This window comes from Dipodomys merriami, unplaced genomic scaffold (assembly GCF_024711535.1).
Source record: "Dipodomys merriami isolate MVZ:Mamm:240054 unplaced genomic scaffold, mDipMer1.0.p SCAF_5, whole genome shotgun sequence".
Taxonomy (NCBI): domain Eukaryota; kingdom Metazoa; phylum Chordata; class Mammalia; order Rodentia; family Heteromyidae; genus Dipodomys; species Dipodomys merriami.
In genome coordinates, this window is record NW_027206068.1 from 29,081,369 (window position 1) to 29,100,414 (window position 19,046).

The 19,046-nt window shown below is 40.9% G+C and overlaps 1 protein-coding gene across 1 annotated transcript in view; it reads right to left on the reverse strand.

Moving 5' to 3' along the window:
- Slc26a5 (solute carrier family 26 member 5) overlaps positions 1-19,046 on the reverse strand; it is a 45,513-nt gene that overhangs the window by 13,490 nt on the left and 12,977 nt on the right. The window contains exons 2-8 of the mRNA XM_069997261.1: positions 17,615-17,808; positions 16,909-17,048; positions 13,966-14,076; positions 11,116-11,282; positions 10,387-10,551; positions 6,923-7,075; positions 4,752-4,834 (exon numbers count right to left, since the gene is read on the reverse strand). Of these exons, the coding sequence (XP_069853362.1) occupies positions 4,752-4,834; positions 6,923-7,075; positions 10,387-10,551; positions 11,116-11,282; positions 13,966-14,076; positions 16,909-17,048; positions 17,615-17,766 (971 nt within the window). The 5' untranslated portion in view covers positions 17,767-17,808. The remainder of the gene's footprint in view (positions 1-4,751; positions 4,835-6,922; positions 7,076-10,386; positions 10,552-11,115; positions 11,283-13,965; positions 14,077-16,908; positions 17,049-17,614; positions 17,809-19,046) is intronic.

Sequence of the window (19,046 nt, forward strand, 5' to 3'; positions counted from 1 at the left end):
TAACGCATCATTATATTTTTTAAAGGAGAAACTCACATGAAAGATTTTTATTTAATCAAAGTATTTGTGAGCAGAAACTAAATAGGATTATCTATTGTATCTAATCAGAGACTAATGTTTATCACAGGAGTGGGCTAGAGAGCCAGGGGTGAGGTAATGGAAAGAGCATACGCACGGGCTATCAGAAGACCAAGTTCTGGGTCCAGACTGGGTCTCACCAATGAGCTGCTGAGGCCCATACATGTGTCTCAAATATCACCTTCCCCTCTACCCAACCTGCAGCAGCAACCCCAGTCCTGCGGCCTCCTACTTGGTCCAGAGAGAGAGAGAGAGAGAGAGAGAGAGAGACAGAGACAGAGACAGAGACAGAGACAGAGACAGAGACAGAGACAGAGACAGAGAGACAGAGAGAGACAGAGAGACAGAAAGACAGAAAGACCGAGACAGAGACACAGAGAGAGACAGAGACAGACAGAGACAGAGACAGAGAGACAGAGGATCAGAGGTCGTGACTACTCATGCTCCTTCAAACAGAGAGAGAATAACAAATGTTAAAAATGTGGAGTCAGGCAGTGTAGGTCCAGTTTTCAGAGCATTTCTCACTATTTGTGTGTTAATTGCGTGATGAGCTGTGTCCAGTAGACTGTCAGCTTCAAAAATGCAAGGACCTTTAGCCTGTGTGTCTGTTTTTTGTTTTTAACTGTGGAGTCTCTGGACCCCATCGTGTCACCATACATTACTATCAACTCAAAATGGATTAAAGGCCTCAACATCAAACCCGAAACTTTAAAATGACTGCAGGACAGAATAGGAGACACACTAGAATGTATAAGCACAGGCAGGAACTTCCTGAACAGAGTTCCAGGGTCACAAGAAATTGGAGAGACCTGATAAATGGGACTACCTTAAAATAAAAAGTTTCTGCACAGGTAAAGACATAGCTTTCAAATTAGAAAGCCAGCCAACTAACTGGGAAAAGATATTTACCAGCTATATATCAAAGAAAGGCCTAATATCCATTATATACAGGGAACTCAAGAAACTAATTCCTCCTAAATCATTAAATGGGCAAGGGAAGTAAAGAGAGACTTCTCAGAAGAGATAAAAATGCAAAGAAACACATGAGAAAATGTTCATTATCCCTGTCTATAAAGGAAATGCAAATAAAAATAACCCTGAGACACCACTTTACCCTGCAGTCAGAATGGCCTATATCCTAAATTCAGCCGATGACAAATGCTGGTAGGGATACAGAGAAAGAAGAATCCTACTGCACTGCTGGTGGGAATGTAAACAAATACAACCACTCTGGAAAGCAGTCTGGAGGTTCCTTAGAAAGCAAAATATTAACCTTTCCTATGACTCAGCCATACCACTCCTAGGCATCTACCCTGACCAACAGAACCACGATACAAGGACACATGCACCTCCATGTTCATTGCTGAACTATTCACAATAGCCAGGATATGGAAATAACCCAGATGCCCCACTACAAATGAATGGATCAAAAAATTGTACAACCTATATTCAATGGAATATTATGCAGCCATTAGGAAGGACAAAATAATGGCATTTGCAGGGAAATGGATGGAACTAGAACAAATCATGTTGAGCAAGGTAAGCCAAGATCAGAGAGACAAACAGCACATGGTCTCCCTGATATACAGATATTAAATTCAAAATGCAAGAAGATATGACAAAGTACATGGGACTCAAGAAACAACGGACCTCTTCTTAATTTGTCATATCATTTCTAGGTGACTCCATGTTCTTGACCTCACATATGGTATATCCATGTGCACATCTGAGGGAAGCTAGGAGGTGGGCGCAGAATCAGAGGGAAACTGGAAAATACAACAGAGGGGCCCACCAGTTGCAGTGGACATGGATGAAAGTGAACTAAGCAACTCAAGGGCAGTGATGGGAGAGAGAATGATAGAGAAAGAGGGAACAGCTGGCATTAAGCAAAAGGAAAAAAGTGTACATAACACCTGATTTGGAAAAAATAGCTGTAGTATCAAAGTTTGTAGAGTCCATAAGCTTTATAGACCATCATAATGACAATGTGCCTCATGAAGGTTAAAATACGTTTGTGACTTTAAGTATCTATCCCATAATACTGTGAATTTTGTGAAATTTATGGAATCTGTAATCACTTAATCTCAATAAAGAAGAAGAAAGAAAGCATTGAGTTAACATATGTTGAATATAAAAATACACTTTCTTGTAAAAAGTTTATTATATACAGAATATAAACATCAACTGAGATGATAGATATAAAAGTAGTTTATCAAGCTGGGTGTGCTCACTCAAACCTGTAATCCTAGCTACTTTAGAGGCAGAATGGGGAATCAACGTTTGAGAAAATTTTGTGAGATTCCATCTTGACCAACAGGTAGAGATGGTAGTGTACCCCGAGCTACAGGGGAAGCAAAATGGCTAGATATGGTAGTGCATGTCCTGCATTCCATTGCCAAAAATAGGGGAATCACACTCCAGGCTGGCCTGGAAAGGTTAGCATGAGCATAAAGAGAGACTCTATCTTGAAAATAACCAGACCAGGGGGGAGTATGGGAAGGATGGGAAGGGGAAACAACGAGGAGGCAACAATGCTTGATAAGAAATGTACTCGTTATCTTGCCCATGTAATTGTAACCCCTCTGTACAGTATTCTCACAATAAAAAAAGAAAAAAAAAGATAATAACTAGACCAAACAGGACTGGAGGTGTGGCTTAAGTGGTAGAATGTGTGACACTAGCAAGCCTGGGGCTTGCTAGTTCAAATGCTAAAAAGTACATTTCAGAACTTTTTACGTCCATTGAAATAGAAATAAAAATGTAATTGCTATGCTATAGCTTAACACTGAGTCCTTCTAAGTAACATATCTATGGAACTGACGTTTTGTTTTGAAGTTTATAGATAGAGTACAAGTTTCCTCCCTTGACATGGCTCCATGGCTGAACTCTGCCACAGAACACTGACAACCAGACAGCCTCCAGCTGTCAGAGAGCATGCTCTGCTTCCTCGGCCTCCCAGGACACTCTAGGATGGATCTGAGGGTTCTGTTTGGCAAAAGTCTGACTGTTCTTTTGTCAGAGAGAAGAGGCTGATGAGAGAAAGAAATGGAAAGGGTAAAGGGGACGGAAAGCCAGAGACAAGCTGAGAGATGCAGAGAAAAAGAGAGGAGCAGCGGGGATCAGAAGGTGGTGACCACTTGTGCCCCTTCAAGCATAATGTTAAAAATGTGGAGTTAGGCAGTATAGGTCAAGAAAATAAGTAAGCACTAAAATAGAAAGTCTGCTAGAATAATAAGCCCCTGAAGCTGCGACCAGCCTGCCTGGGACATATGCTGGGAGTGCAGTAGCACCTGCTCTAAGCCCCTGCCTCCCGTGCTCTCTCTCACAGATGCCCTGGGGGTGAGTACATGCTACTGCATCCACCTGGCAGGCGAGGAAGCTGAAACTTTGCAAAAGTAAGTGACCTGGGCTGGGAAGGTGGCTCTGTGGTAGAGCGCTTGCCTTGCATGCATGAGGCCCTGGGTTCGATTCCTCAGTACCGCATAAGCAGAAAAAGCCAGAAGGGACACTGTGGCTCAAGTGGTAGAGCACTAGCCTTGAGCTGAAGAGCTGAGGGATAGCACCCAGGCCAAGAGTTCAGGCCCCACAACTGGCAACAAACAAACAAACAAACAAAGTAAGTGACCTGCCCAAAGCCACACTAACAAAGGTAGGCTGGGATTTAGGTATTTTTTTCTTCATTACTGGGTCATTCAAGGAGTGATAAAAAAAAAAAAAACAACTGTTAAGGAAAGCATAAGAAAACAAACCAACACAACAAAAAATATTCCCACTTTCAGTAGGATTCTAAAATGGTGCCACTGTTATGGAAACTAATACGGGGATTCTTAGGGGTGGGGTGGGGTTTTGGGGTGGGGGTGGGGGGTGGAGATGGTAAACCCTTTCAATTCAGAAGTCTATATCATCCAGTAATTCTATGTTTGGTGTATAGAATCAAAAGCTGACTCTTGAAGACCATGCCAAGAACAGCACTTTATATATGTGTGTGTGTGTGTGTGTGTGTGTGTGTGTGTGTGTGTGTGTGTGTGTGTGTGTGTGTGTGTGTGTGTGTGTGTGTGTGTGTGTGTGTGTGTATGTTTATAGTTATGTGGGTTGTTTCCACATAACTATATATGGATGAATGGAGAAACAAAATACAGTCTATACAAACAATGGGATGTTACTCTGCTTTTAAAAGGAAAGAAAACATTGTCATACTCTGTGGCATGCACAAAATCTTGAGGATACTATGTGAAGTGAAACAAGTTAGTCATAAAATTCTGTATGGTTCAACTGATAAATATCCAAAAGTAGTCAAAATTCATAGCAACAGAAAAGAACAGTGGTTATCAGGGACAGAGGGATGGTGAATGAGGGAGCTGTTTAATGGTGCACAGTTCCACATTTGCAAGTTAAAAAGTCCGAGATTTGTTTTACAGATTGAATGTACTTAATCCTGCTGGAGTGTATACTTAAAATTGGTTAAGATGGTAAACTTCGTGCAGTGCTTCTTTAAAAGCACAATAAACATACACATACACATGAACATTCTCACACCATGTGTGCCTCCAGCCCCGGGACTCCTCAATTATTCGACAGCTGGGAAAGCAATCATTTTTCATCCTAAGAATGCTATTACAGGAGGCAGAAACAGCAGACCCATGGACTGTTACTTCAGATAAACAATTTCCTACCCTAGCGGAAGTGTTCCAACAACATCCACATTGTATGATTCTTGCAAGTTAAATCCAGCTGAAATGCCAGTGCCCATGACCACCTAAAACAGACACAAATTGAAATACAGCTTTAGACAGGAATATTCAAATGTCACAAAAATCATCTTCAAAGAGTTTGCTAGCCAAGCCAAATTATTTCTCAATTAGTATCACAAACATTCAGACTTATGATACTGTTAGCTTTCAGTAATTCTAACTTCTCTCACTGACTACCTCACATAACTACAAGGGGCTGTCTGCTTCCCTGGAGTTCTGGAGTTGCTTCCTTTGCCCTTTATTCTCTTCCTGTTGAGATGTGTGGCGAGGTGACCCTGAAGCCTCTTTGGGGTTCACCTTTGGGTTATGATGATGATACAAAATTGCCCATCATCATGATGGACAATAGAATGCAGATCCTCCTGGCACCTCTTTTTCTAGGCCAGTGGCACCAATAGAGTCCGAGGCTTTTCCCAGCCTCCTACAGCTGTCTGAGAGGTGGCAGGACTTTTTTTTTTTTTGTCTTTGTGCTCTATACCAATCATTTGTTTTCATATCTCGAACCTTGTTTTTCAGTCTGGCTAAATTTGGACCAGACAACTATTGGTCTGGTTTTGCTTTTTTTGGAAAAGCTATTTACCATGTAACCCAGGTTGGCCCTGAACTCACGATCCTGTCTCAGTCTCCACAGACCTGAGACTACAGAAATGTGCTATCAGGGTTGGGCAACAAGTAGAGCTTTTAATTTTTACCTTTATAGCACCCATATTACGCACTTCAGAGCCTCAGATGCCAAAAGGATTTTACTGGGCATTTTGAATTTTAAAAGATTCACACTTGTAGTTAGAAGTAGGTCAGGGTTTGAGCATCGGTTCATAGATGACTCGTGTTTTGCTGAAGCAGGTAATTTAAACTACCCATGTGACCAGGAGGTAAGGGAATAGTGTCCACTCTGATCCCAAGGCTGAGGATTTGGACAGTTCCCACCAGGTGTACACATGAATAAATAATTGTGATTACTGAAAACTAATATTAACTTATAGTAAACTATTATAATCATTTTATGTACAAATGAAATTTATTTATCTACTGAAAATACTGTTGGTCATAAATATATATTAATGTTTGGTTGTACTACGTTTTAGAAATTTTTTTGGTCGTGGGGCTTGAACTCTGGGCTTGGGCGCTGTCCTTGTGCTCTTCAGCTCAAGGTGAGGGCTCTACGGCTTGAGCTACAATGCCACTTCCGGTTTTCCAGTAGTTTAATGGAGATAAGAGTCTCACAGACATTCCTGCCCTCCTGCCTGGGCTGGCTTTGAACCATGATCCTCAGATCTCAGCCTCCTGAATAGCTAGGATTACAGGCGTGAGCCACCAGCGCCCGGCTTGTACTACTTATTGAATGGAATGCTCAGGTATTTAGTTTGGCTTGAAAATGGCATGGAAATGAGAAAGATTGAGACCTTTTATTGAGATCTTTTATTCTTTCTGTCTTTTGTCACTATTAGAGTTTGAACTCGGGGCCTTGTCCTTGGTAAACTGGTTTGATCCTGATGAGCCACATCTCTACCCTCTTTAATTTTTGTTATCAAAGTAGTATATGCTCTTCATAAAAGAATTAGATAAAAATTTGATGAAAATAAATACTCTAAATTCCATCATTCTTGGGGACACATTAAAAATGTGAACATATAGTAGTCTTCAACTATCTTTTTTTTTGTTTTTTGTTTTTTTGCTGATACAGGGGGCTTGAACTCAGAGGCTGGGTGATATCCTGAGATTTTTGCTGAAGGCTAAGGCTCTACCACATGAGCCCAAGCCCCAGCTTTTTGATGGTTAATTGGAGATAAGAGTTCATAGACTTTCTTGCTTTAGCTGGCTTCCAAGGGCGATGCTTGAAGGTCAGCCTCTTGAGAAGTTAGTATCAAAGGCATGAGCCATTGGTGCCTGCTTCATTTATCTTTTAAAAGTAATCCATATGTATGTTTTAATTTTTTGAAAATTTTCTTTTTAGCTGTCTTTAGTTCTCTTGGAAGAACCAGCAGCAAATTAGACCTTGTGATTCTCCATGTCTTCCATGTCAGAATCCCTCATGAAGCCAGGTGCATGGGGTTGTGGGAGCTGCACAGGACTACCAGCCTGTGAGGACTTACCGCAAAGAACTCTAAAGGAATGGGTGCTGGCAGTTTCTCTTTAAATCTCTCATTAAACTCCTTGCCACCCAAGAGCAAACCAAAAACCATCAGGCCGACGCCTAGGGAACACACGTTGAGGTTTTTAATATTCTGCAACACAGCAACTGTACTCTGCAACACACAGGGAACACTGGAGGTTTATATCAAGAAATGGCCTCCTATTGCATGACTTCGTACACAGGGAGTACCTAGATCAGGCAATTCATGATCACAGAGGTCAAGGGCTAGTGGTCATCAGGGATGGGCAGAAGGCAGTGGGGAGCACCTGTTTATGGGTGTGGAGCTCCTGTTTAGGATGAGAGGGACTGGACAAGGAGGGTGTTATGATTATACACCGCTGAAAATAAATGAGTCCACTGAATTGCACACTTAAAGTGGTTCATTTTGTTAGTGGATTTTGCTGCAATAAAATATCTTCACACAATTCAGGTGAGCTCACTCTGAGGTGGGGCAGGAGGGGAAAGGGAAGGAGAATGGGAGTATGATTCCATGATAGAAGGTCATACTTAGTACGTGCAAGACCCTGGGTTCAATACCCAGCATAAATGAAGAGAAAAAAGAGAAGTCCATAGGCTGATATTTCTTTGTGGTTTATGCCAATTAGAAGACATTTTTACTTTGTTATACAATTTTGTGATTATAATTCATATTCAATAATCTTACACTTTTATTTTTGACATGCTGCTATCTTGACATTGTTACTATAAAATTCAGAAAACATAACATTGAGCTAACTGGGCACTAGTAGCCTACCCCTTTTATCCTAGATACTTAGGAGGGTCCCAGCACAAGGCCAGCCTGGGCAGGAAAGGTTATTGTGACTCTTATTTCTAGTTAACCATCAACAAGATAGAAGTAGAGCTTGGCTCTAGTGGTCAATGATCTAGTCTTGAGTGAAAAAGCTTAGGGATAGTGCCCAGTCCTTGAGTTCAAACCCCAATACTGGCACGTATACACACACATACACATTACACACACACACACACACACACACACACACACACACACACACACATCTTTAGCTTTAAATACTGAGAAAATAATTAAGGATTGACATCAGCAAAGTAATGCTGAAGTTAAACAGTCAGAAAACTTTCAGGAGCTCAAAAATGGAGAAATTATTGTTCACAGGTGAAAAAGAAATCATGTGGTCTTTGAAGTACAGAGAGTGACACTGGGGAAGAAAGACAGGAGAGTTAGAGAAGCGTCTGTGGTAAGATGCTGAAGTCACTGTCTGGGATTTCCAGATACAGTCATTCTCATTGAATAGTAAGAAGACTCCCTCCAACCCAAGCCCAGCATCCTTTCCTGTAGATGTCCTCAGCATCCTTGGGGATACTTGGATATTGCATCTTCTTGGGACAAGGAATTTTGAGAGGTCTCAGGCTAAAAAAGTACATGTTTAGCTATTATGGAAAACCATTTTTTCAATTTTAAAGTTTTTATTATAAAGGTGATATACAGTCACATAAATCAGGTAAAGATACATTTCTTTTTGGGCAATGTAATTCCTTCTCATATTCTCTCTTTCTCTTTTTCTCTTTCTCTCTCTCTGTTTTCTCTCCCTTCCCACCCACAAGTTATATAGTTCATTTTCAATATAATGTCTAGCAAGTACCACTGCTACATTTGTTCAGGAAAACCAACTATTTAGGGAATACCCTTGTAGCCTGATTTCATGTTAACCAATCAATCTTAATTTCCTCAATGAGATTTTCTTAGAAGCTTAAAGTGTAATTTGTCACTAACTTCATATTTATGTGATTTGTGATTTATCAGCAGCTATCTTCCTACTGGGCAGTGTCTACTAGTATCAGCTGTGTCCTAGTACTTAATAGAATCTGGCAAATAAATATCTGTAATAGCTAGCAGCATCTCTCAAGTTTTGGTATGGGTTATTTAACTGTCAATTGGTTCTAGGCATTTCCTAGTTTCATATTTATCTGCGTGGCATTTAGAAATGTATTTTCTGAGTTGGGCACTGATGGTTCATACCTACAATTCTAGCTACTCTGGAGGCTGAGATCTGAGGTATCTGAGACTGCAGTTCAAAGCCAACCCTGGCCAAGAAAGTCCACAAGATTCTTTTTTTTTTTTTTTTTTTTTGGGTCCGGTCTTGGGGCCTGAACTCTGGGCCTGGGTGCTGTCCCTCAGCAATTCAGCTCAAGGCTAGTGCTCTACCACTTGAGCCACAATGCCACTTCCGGCTTTTTTTCTTTTTGCTTATGTGGTGCTGGGGAATTGAACCCAGGGCCTCATGCATTCAAGGCAAGCGCTCTACCACTGAGCCACCTTCCCAGCCCCTTCACAAGATTCTTATTTCCAATTAACTACTAAAAAAAAAAGCCAAAAGTGAGGTTATTTCTCAATCGGTAAAGTACTACCCTTCAGCAAAAAACTCAGTGACTGCACCCAGGCCTTGAGTGCAAGCCCCAGGACTGGCACAAAAAAATAGGAAGGAAGGAAGGAAGGAAAGAAGGAAGGAAGGAAGGGAAGGGAAGGAAAAGTAAGGAAGGAGAAATGTGTTTTCTATTTCTTTTTTGGGGGGAAGGCGCTTCTAAGTGTACAGGACTTTTTTTGGGGGGGGGTCTGGTCGTGGGGCCTGAACTCTGGGCCTGGGCGCTGTCTCTTAGCTCTTCAGCTCAAGGCTAGTGCTCTACCACTTGAGCCACAGCGCCACTTCCGGCTTTTTTTCTTTTTGCTTATGTGGTGCTGAGGAATTGAACCCAGGGCCTCATGCATGCAAGGCAAGTGCTCTACCACTGAGCCACCTTCCCAGCCCTGTACAGGACTTTTCAAACTATATTTAGCTATTGATTTCTGGTTATTTTACACTGCATAAAAATACTGAATTTTAGATTTTTAATTAGTTTCATATAATAAATTTCAACCTGATCAGGTATTATCATTATTTTCACTGTGCTTGTAAATAATTTATATCTTCCCTCAATTACATATAGGATATATGTATATTTTATTATATTAAGTTGATTTTTGTGTTAATTAAATCTTTATAGCTTTATTATTATTTTTGTTCGAGCAGTTTTTCAAAGAGGTCTGTACTTCCACTATATTGTAATTATTTACCTGTGTCCAAAAAGCACATCATGTAGTCTTAAGAAAAAAACTATCCCTTCACCTAGTTAGATAATTGAGCCACCAAATTGTATCACCTAACAAAAAATTCCTTGTGAAGCAGGAAGAATCATAAATCAATAACATGGGATTTTAGAGTTTAATCCTTATGGCTCTCTTCTTGGAAATCCTTACAATGAACAACTCTTTTCTATGGCATTTCCTTTTCTGTAAATTCTTAAAACAAAGTAAAATGAGCCATGGAGATGAAAAGGATACACAAGAGGTGTGTGGCGGGGGAATAAAGAAGGAAGTTAGTCCTGAGAGGTCAGGATTTGCTTACTTACATACACCACTGAAAAGATCCCACTGTACCGCTTTGTTTTAACCCCGAACAGGTATTTTAACATGGAGGTGAAGACATGTACAGCCGCTGCAGTGGTGAATCCACGGACCAGAGGCTCTGTGAGGTAAATGGCCACGAATCCAAATCTACAGACACCTAGACAGAACTGGTTTTTTTTTTTTTTTTTAATGACAAAGAAATAAAACAAATAACATGGTAGGTTAGGAAGTTATGGCCAACTGAAAACATATCAAAGGTCTTTGTGGACCACATTCTACCACTGCAAAATTGAACCTGCAACAGCTCAAAGCTAGTAAATCAATGACTGGAAATAATGGGAAGTCTGCAGTGGCTAGAGCCCCCCAAGGGTCCTTACTCTCTGGGTCCCATGGAACCAGGATCATACTTGGTTATGTCAGCCACCGGGCATGATCACTGGCTATTCCTCCCCAAGCAGACAGGGGATGTCCTTTTTCCAGAACTAACAATGCTGCTATTTCAAACTTGTCTTGCTCTCGGGATCTCTAAAGTGCCTAATCTAGACTTGTTGGGCACTCCTAGTTGTAAATAAAGCCTGCAGTTGGGCTGGCATCCCTGAATGATATAAACCTTGAGCTCAGGAATTGGCTGGCTGACACTGACCACCTTGTACTAAGACTAGCTCAGATTGTTGATTAGATATTTAGTATTACCACAAACCAGAACCCATTTCCCCATCTTCAAGCCTTACCTGAATTATTCCCGAAAGCAAGGTCACAGACATGGCAACTTTGACCCTCAGGGCATCTCTGGCTTCTGTACCATTGGTGGTATTTACTCCTCCTGGAATGACTATGTCATCAGGTACTAATCGAACAGCCACACCACCAATCATCAAGCTAATAACAGCAAAAGGACCTGAAATGATGAAGTGTTAATGACTCTTGTTCAGGGACTCAAGGAAGCTCAACTGATGGGATGAGTTGAATGACTCCTGTTCAGGGGTTCAGGGAAATTGTTTCCACTGCACCTCATGTTGTAGTGGCCAGGGTGTAAGAAATGCAGTAAGAAACACAGGTCCATAGACAAGCAGAAAAGGTCAAAAGCTATGTACCTATGACCATATAAGATGATGCTAAGCGAAATGAACCCAAGATAGGGACACAGAGGTTTTTTTCTTTGTTGCTGTTGTTTTTAATGTACTATGTGATTTTTTTGGTTTCTTTTGTATGTTCCTCCCCCATGGTATAACCCCTGCTGTCACTGTATTTGATTCTAGTTCCCTGCATCTTGTATCTACATTTTTCTAATTTGGGGAATGGAAGGAAAATAACAAAATAATGAAACAAGAATACAGCTCAACCCATTATAACAATGAGACGCCCAAGACACTATGTTGAAAATGAACTTTATAATTTCAGGGGAGGGGAGGGAGGAGTTGGGGAGGTGGGGAGAAAAGGGATATAAGGGAAAAACAAAGGAGGGGTAACAATGCTCCACAGGAAATGAACTCGTTACCTTACTCATGTAAATGTAACCCTTCTGTATAGTATCTTTACTATAAAAATTTTAAAAATAAAATAAAATGACAGAATCTAGGTGGTAAGTTGGCCAGATACAAAGTTAAATTCAACATTTTTTTATGTTTGCAAAATTTGAAAATTTGGAAAATTTGAAAAAAAATGTGGCTGGAGCTGAGAGAGAGAGAGAGAAAGAGAGAGAGAGAGAGAGAGAGAGAGAGAGAGAGAGAGAGAGAGAGAGAGGGAGAGGGAGAGAGAGAGAGAGAGAGAGAGAGGAGAGAGAGAGAGAGAGGAGAGGGGGGGTGTCCAGTGCTAATCCTTAAAACTGCACTGCCCTCCTTGAGTGTCCTGACATTGGTGTGTGTATGTGCACACTGTATTTTCTAAAACCAACCACAACGTCTTATGTCACACACATGCTCTCAGGACCAGGCCATTTCCCCATCTAAGAGCTAGAGTCTAGTTCTGTCCTTGCATCTGAGTGGATTTGTGATTTGTTAGCAACTGAAAGAATAGCTCATCAGTGACCATGTGACTTCTGAGGCTAGATCATGCAAAGGGATCAGGCTTCTAACCAAGAGCTGTTAAATTGGTGCTGAAACCTGGCCACTACGTGCAAGGAAGTTCCTGGGAGCACTTGGAAGAAGAGGGAGAAGAAAGGGAGGGAGAGAGAGGGAAGACCTGCCCAGATGAACCCTCCCAAGACCCGATGTGTAGGCACTGAGAGATATGAGCTGTTTTGCATGTATGTATATATGTATGTATGTATGTATGTGTGCATGTATGGTGCTGGGATTAAATTCAGGGCCTTAGACTTGTAGGAAGGCAACTGTTCTGAGCTACATCCCCAGATCCAATTTATTTAAAAATTTTAAACGTGTATTAAAATATATAACTTTATAGTTGTAGGGTTGAACTCAGGGCCTAGACCCTGTCCCTGAGCCTCATTGTGCTCAAGGCAAGCATTCTACTACCTGAGCCATAGCGCCACTTCCAGTTTTTGAGTGGTTAATTGGAGATAACAGTCTTATGGGGACTCTTCTGCCTAGACTGGCTTTGAGCTGTGATCCTCAGATCCCAGCCTCCTGAGGAGCTAGGATTATAGGCGTGAGCCAACAGTGCCCAGCTCTTTATTGTTATTAAGGTATGGTATAGAGAGGCTACCATTTCACAAGTCAGCTAATAAGCACATTTTGTTTGTGGATGTCATCCCTGCCTTCACTTCTCTCCAATTTCTCTCTCCCTTCCCTGTCCTCTGGTTAAACAGTTCATTTTCCATGTAGTGTATACTGAATGTCTCCCTCCCTTCCTACATCTCCCTTTACCCACAACTCATAAAAAAGAAATAAAAACAAAGCAAAACCACACACCACCACCATTTAATCATATTTTTATAAAAGATATAATATATGCTGTCAAATTTTGTGTAGGGGCATTTGTTACCCAGCAACATACATTTAAAATATTGTATGACTGTTCCCTGGGCTTATAAAACATTGATACTCCTTTGAAATTCATTTGAATCTGATCCCAAATGTCTAAAAAGAAAATGTGTACAATTTAGAGTCTGAAATATGGTGCAAAATGATACATGTCCATAGTAATCAAGAATATAAAGTAACATTATTAAAATACATAAGAGGGAAAAGCAAACACAAGCAAATCATTTTAGGAAATAAAGCATGTATGTCGTTCGATAGGTCTCAATAAATGCAATGTACCTAAGAAAATTGTCCTTGTTCTAAGAATTGTAAGAAAGCTACTCATTTTAGAAATCTTATTGTGTGTGTGTGTGTGTGTGTGTGTGTGTGTGTGTGTTTGTGTGTGATGTATATGTATGTGTATTTTCTTCCAAGTGCTAGGCATAGTACCCAGGGTCTCATACATGTCTAGCAAGCACCATTACTGATCTACATCCTCAGCTGAGAGGAGTTATGTTTTAAAACCCCCATTATATATGGAATAAGTTATAAAGAAGTTACAAATAAGCAGATGCTTTGAAAACAACCACTTCTTTGGCACATTGTAAAACTTGGAAATAGAAAAGGAAATGTGTTAGAATATCAAGCATAATAATTTACCTATGGATATGTGTCTGGAGGTTCCAAGAAAACAATACATGATAACAGGATAAAATGAAGAATAGAGGCCGAATATGGGAGGCACAGCTGCAAGCATTGCGAAGGCCAAGCCTGTGGGTTCAAAAGCATAGAGGAGAGACCATTAGAAAACAGACGGACAAGGGCAAAGGTCTTGTCTTCTTGGTTTGCTTTCTCCAATGATCAGGTGAAATCCATTGTAATTAACATAAGGCAATGTGTCTTAGCTGCCTGACCTTCTATTCCAATCCCAATGTGCTCCTGTGCCTGCAAGAGGCTGGGCTAAGATAGTGCTCCCGCCATTTCCCTTCTGCCAGTGGAGACCAGTTTTTCAGCCCAGTGAGACCTTCCCAAATCCTGACCCATGGGAACCATGAAAGATGATTCCTGCGATCATCACATTTTGTAGTTCCTATGAGTTCTTTCTTATTCTCTGATGTTCTTTGCAAAAGTACCTTCTTGGGTGGAACCAGGAGGGAAAAGCTGGGAGAGAGCCAGGGAAAGCAAGCTCTTTACCTAACTTGTAGAACTATATCCTCTCTGCACTTTACCTTTGTAATAACATTTAAACAATATTCTCTTGCTTTTGTTTCATGAATTCAATGTAATTTTCTGTTTCTAAGGATTTTTCCTTGCTATCTTTTGTTTCAGGTGAGATCCTGCTTTCAAGGTGGTTTGGTCTTTCTCTTGAAGTTCATATGCCTTGACTCACTTTGTTTGTGGGTGGCATTTGTTGTCAGACAATTTGGTGACTGGCCACTTTCTTCATTTGGGGTCCTCAAGTTCTCATGATATATCTTTTATCTGGAAAGAATTCATCATCAGCCTTGGGCTGTTTTTAAATTTTAGTTTTGGTGGTACTGGAGTTTATACTCAGGGCGCTGTACTTGCTCGGCTGGCACTCTACACTTCAGCCATGCTCCAGCCCTGAGTTTTGCTATTTTGGAGGTGAAGTCTAGTGGACTTTTCCTGCTAGCTGCAAATTAGACTCCTCCAGGTCTCAGGCTCCTGAAAGTTAGGGTTACAGGTGTGAGTTACCAGCGCCTGCTGGGTATGTATCTTTGCAGGCACTTGTAGCTGAGCAGGGCAAAAGAGGAATCTTTGTCTGCATACAGTTGAACATGCAGACCTTTTCTTAACCCAGATAGCTCCATCTTTTTCACTGTATCTTCACTTTCTCAATCCATGCATAGTATGAGGGTGGGCACCTAACTATTTTTGTGTCACACAGCTTTGACAATAATTTAGAGCCTCTAGGTTCCTGGTGTTCTTCAAGGTGGTTTGTAAAGGTCAATTTCCTGTCCTCTGATAGCTCAATTGTCACTTGTCCTTGTTTTTTCCCTCCTCCCCCTCCCCTCCTCACCCCTCCCCTTCCTTTCCTTTCTCTTCCCTTCCCTTCTCTTTGTAGTACTGGGATTTGAAGTCATGCCTTGCAGTTGTTAGTGCTCTGTCATTTAAGCCACATCTCTAGTCCCTTTTGCTTTGATATTATTTAAATAGGACCTTAAACTTTTTCTGTCTGGCCTTATTTATTGATCTTCCCAAGGTCTGCTTCCTAAGTAGCTGGGATTGCAGGCATGCATCACCATGCCAGCTGGGCTTTCTATCATTCCCCACCCTCCACTGGATCTTGTTTCCTTTCTCTTTCTCATTGCTAATTCATACAATTTCTCTTTTCTTTACAGACCTTTTAGAGAGATTTAAAATGAATTAGAGACAAAACTATGTTTTCAATCTGTCATGCTTAACAAAAAATCTTTTCATAAATTTAATACTATTAATCACAATACAGTTGACTACTGCCCCTTAGTTCTCCATCTCTGCTATATTTTGTTTTTCATTTGTATCTGTCTTTATTGATTAGTGATCAACTAATGAATAGACTATGTTAAAGATACCTCTTTGAAACAAATTAGATTGTGGATGATCTCTGTCAGCAGCATCTGACCTTCCATGTTTTGAAACAATCCCTTCCTTCATATAATTCCATTTGCTCCTGGTCTTCTTGTTTCTCACAGATACTTTAAAAATTTTTTTGGTTATTTTTTTGTGCTGATTCTGGGGCTTGAACTCAGAGTCTGGGTGCTGTCCCTGAGCTTTTATGTGCTTAAAGCTAGTGCTCTACCACTTGAGCCACAGTTCCATTTCTGGCTGGTTTGATAGTTAATTGGAGATAAGAGTCTTATGGACTTTCTTGCCCAGGCTGGCTTCTAACCACAATAATCAGATCTCAGCTGCCGGAGTAGCTTGGATTACAGAGTGAGCCACCAGTGCACAGCAACAGACCTTTCTTTTCCATCTCCTTCACTGGCTCTTTCTTCTCTACGTGGCTTTAATACTATTCAGAGCCTGATTCAGCTCCCGTCTTTATCATTGGACAATCCATCCCCAGTTGTTCTGGTGTTCCGTTGTGGTTTCAATGCTCTATAAATGCCAAAGATTTCCACCTTGATCTTTCCAGGCCACATCACTCTCTTTAGTTCACCATCTACTCAAGATCTGCATGATATACCAAACTTGCTCTCTTTCTATCAGAAGCATCTTGAATTTCACATCTCTAAAACTCTCTGTCCTGACCATCTTCATTATATATGTAATTGTATCCCTCAGAGGTTTGCCACAGAAACCTGGGGTAGGGGTGTCATTCCTGATCACCCCTTTCCTCATGCTCTCAGATCCAGCTCAGCAGCCCTTAGCCTTGAAGTATGTCCAAACTACCCTCCATATGTTTAGAGAATACACTAGTATTTTAAGTTCTTAGAGTCCACATGCTCACTTAGGTAAGAGGATGCCAACTGATGTGTTGATATGCAAAACAGCACTTCCATTTTCTCTTAAGAATTCTCCCGAGAGTTAAGTTTTAAGGGTTGGGTTAGCAAGGGAATTAAAAAGAAAGAAACACTGGAAGAAATCCATTCTACTAACCTTGAGGAAGCTGAAGCACTCCAGTGCTTATCCCTGAGACCAAGTCTCCCAGCACATACTCCTTGAATTTGTAAGCTGGCAACCATTTAGTAATGGGCAAGAACATATAGATGATGTTTCTTATTTTTTTAGGAGTACATCTGAGAAGATAAAGATGATAAAGACAGAAAAAAATTAGAAATCAGGAACCTTTGAGTGGAATTCACCCCAAGCCATTTAGTTTTCTCTAAACCTATGAGTGAGGGAGAAATTTCACAACAGATTATTCAAATTACTGCTAGGCAGGTGTAGGTCAGAGATTGGAAACAAAACCATGCTCAAACCTTCTTGGGGGACAAAGGGAAGAGGTAGCTATGTCAGAGGTATGTGGAGAATTAGAAAACATGGCAAGTTTTTTGCATTTATTATTGCTATTGTAAAGATGGTGTGTGTGGGGGTTACAGTTGCATATGTCAAATAAAAAGTATACTTCTTTTTGAACACTGGGTAGCTTATAGGAATCTTTACACAATGTAAGGCATAGTGGGAATTCAGTGAGCAAAGTAAGCACTGATGAAACCTGTTTCCAATCAGTGTCTAAACTGAGTGCATCATTATGGACAGCAAGAGTGCTCAGCATTCATTTCCCCCCACGTCACCAACACATCTCCTTTACACATGGACATGGACCTCATTTCTCCTATAGGGAATAATAAACACAACATACGTGAATGCCTGCTTCAGCTTGTCCCCAATGGATTCTGAGACTTTGTCCTTCGTGTGGAGTCTCTCCTGGAGGACTGGATGGCTGAAGATGGGCCTTTCCACATGGTACCTCTGGGTTTCTGCAGGGATTTCATTTTCTTCAGCATGATCCATAGTACTTTGAAATTATTCATCAACAGCAGGAGATAAGCATTTCTGGAGTGACATTAAGGGAGAAGATAAAGAAGTTCACATTAGAGGCCCAATCCTACTGATGATTGCTGGGAATAACCAACTCCTTCAGGTTATCTAGGGTCTAAGGAATCATGTATACCCCAGAGCATGTTGGATATTGTTCTGTGATTAGCAAGCACTATTTCCTAGAATGAAGCACAAATTAATTAAAAAATGACTTAATGAATTGATTCTTTAAGCTTAGAATGATAAATAGGTGCCATATGCACTTCTAAAAAAGGCTCCTGTTATGCTCAGTGGCTAAATACCATGGTCAGTTGCCTCTGGCTCCATAGGAGAAAAGTATGCATCAGGCCAACTTGGACAAGTAGTATGTCAGGCAAACAAAACACAAGCAAGGTTGATTCTGTGTGTGTATGTGTGTGTTTGTATTTGTACTAGAGCTTGAACACAGGGCTTTACACTCATGCTTGGCTTTTTCACTCAGGGCTGGTGCCAATCCTCCACTTCCATAATTTTGATGTTAATTGGAGATAAAAGTCTCATGAACTTTTCTGCCCAGGCTGGCTTCAAATCATGATCCTCAGGTGTCAGCCTCCTGAGTAGTTAGGGTTATAAGTGTTAGCCATTAGCCGCCAGCCTGGCTCTTAATTTTCACCTTGAGTATTTTGAAGGTATATTACACTTCTTACCTAATCCCATATTTGTTTATCTACTTAAATGATCTTATGGTTCGGAGTTGAGGCTTGTGTCTGCATGAGGAAAGTGCTTGTGCTTTAGAGAAAAGCAAGGGGTGAAAAACATCAGAATATTATAATGCTGGCTTAACTTTGATTATATTGCTAACTATTAGAGTATTTGCATGGTTGATACATAGTGAATGCTGCTTAAGTGAATAAATAATTCAAGAACCAAAATCCAACATGTGGTCAGGCACCAGTGGCTCATGCCTGTAGATAGCTACTCAGAAGGCTAAGATCTGAGGATTTCCTTTAGTTGCCTGCCAGGGCAGAAAAGTTTGCAAAAGTTCTTAAAAGTGATTCAGAAAAAGTCAGAAGGGGCTCAGGGACAGCACCCAGGCACTGAGTTCAAGCCCCAGACCAACACACACACACACACACACACACACACACACACACACACACACACACACACACACACACACACGCACACACGCACACACACACACACACACACACTGTTTAATTTGAAAACAGGAACATCAGTAGAGGGAAACCCGCAAAGATTACAATTGTTAC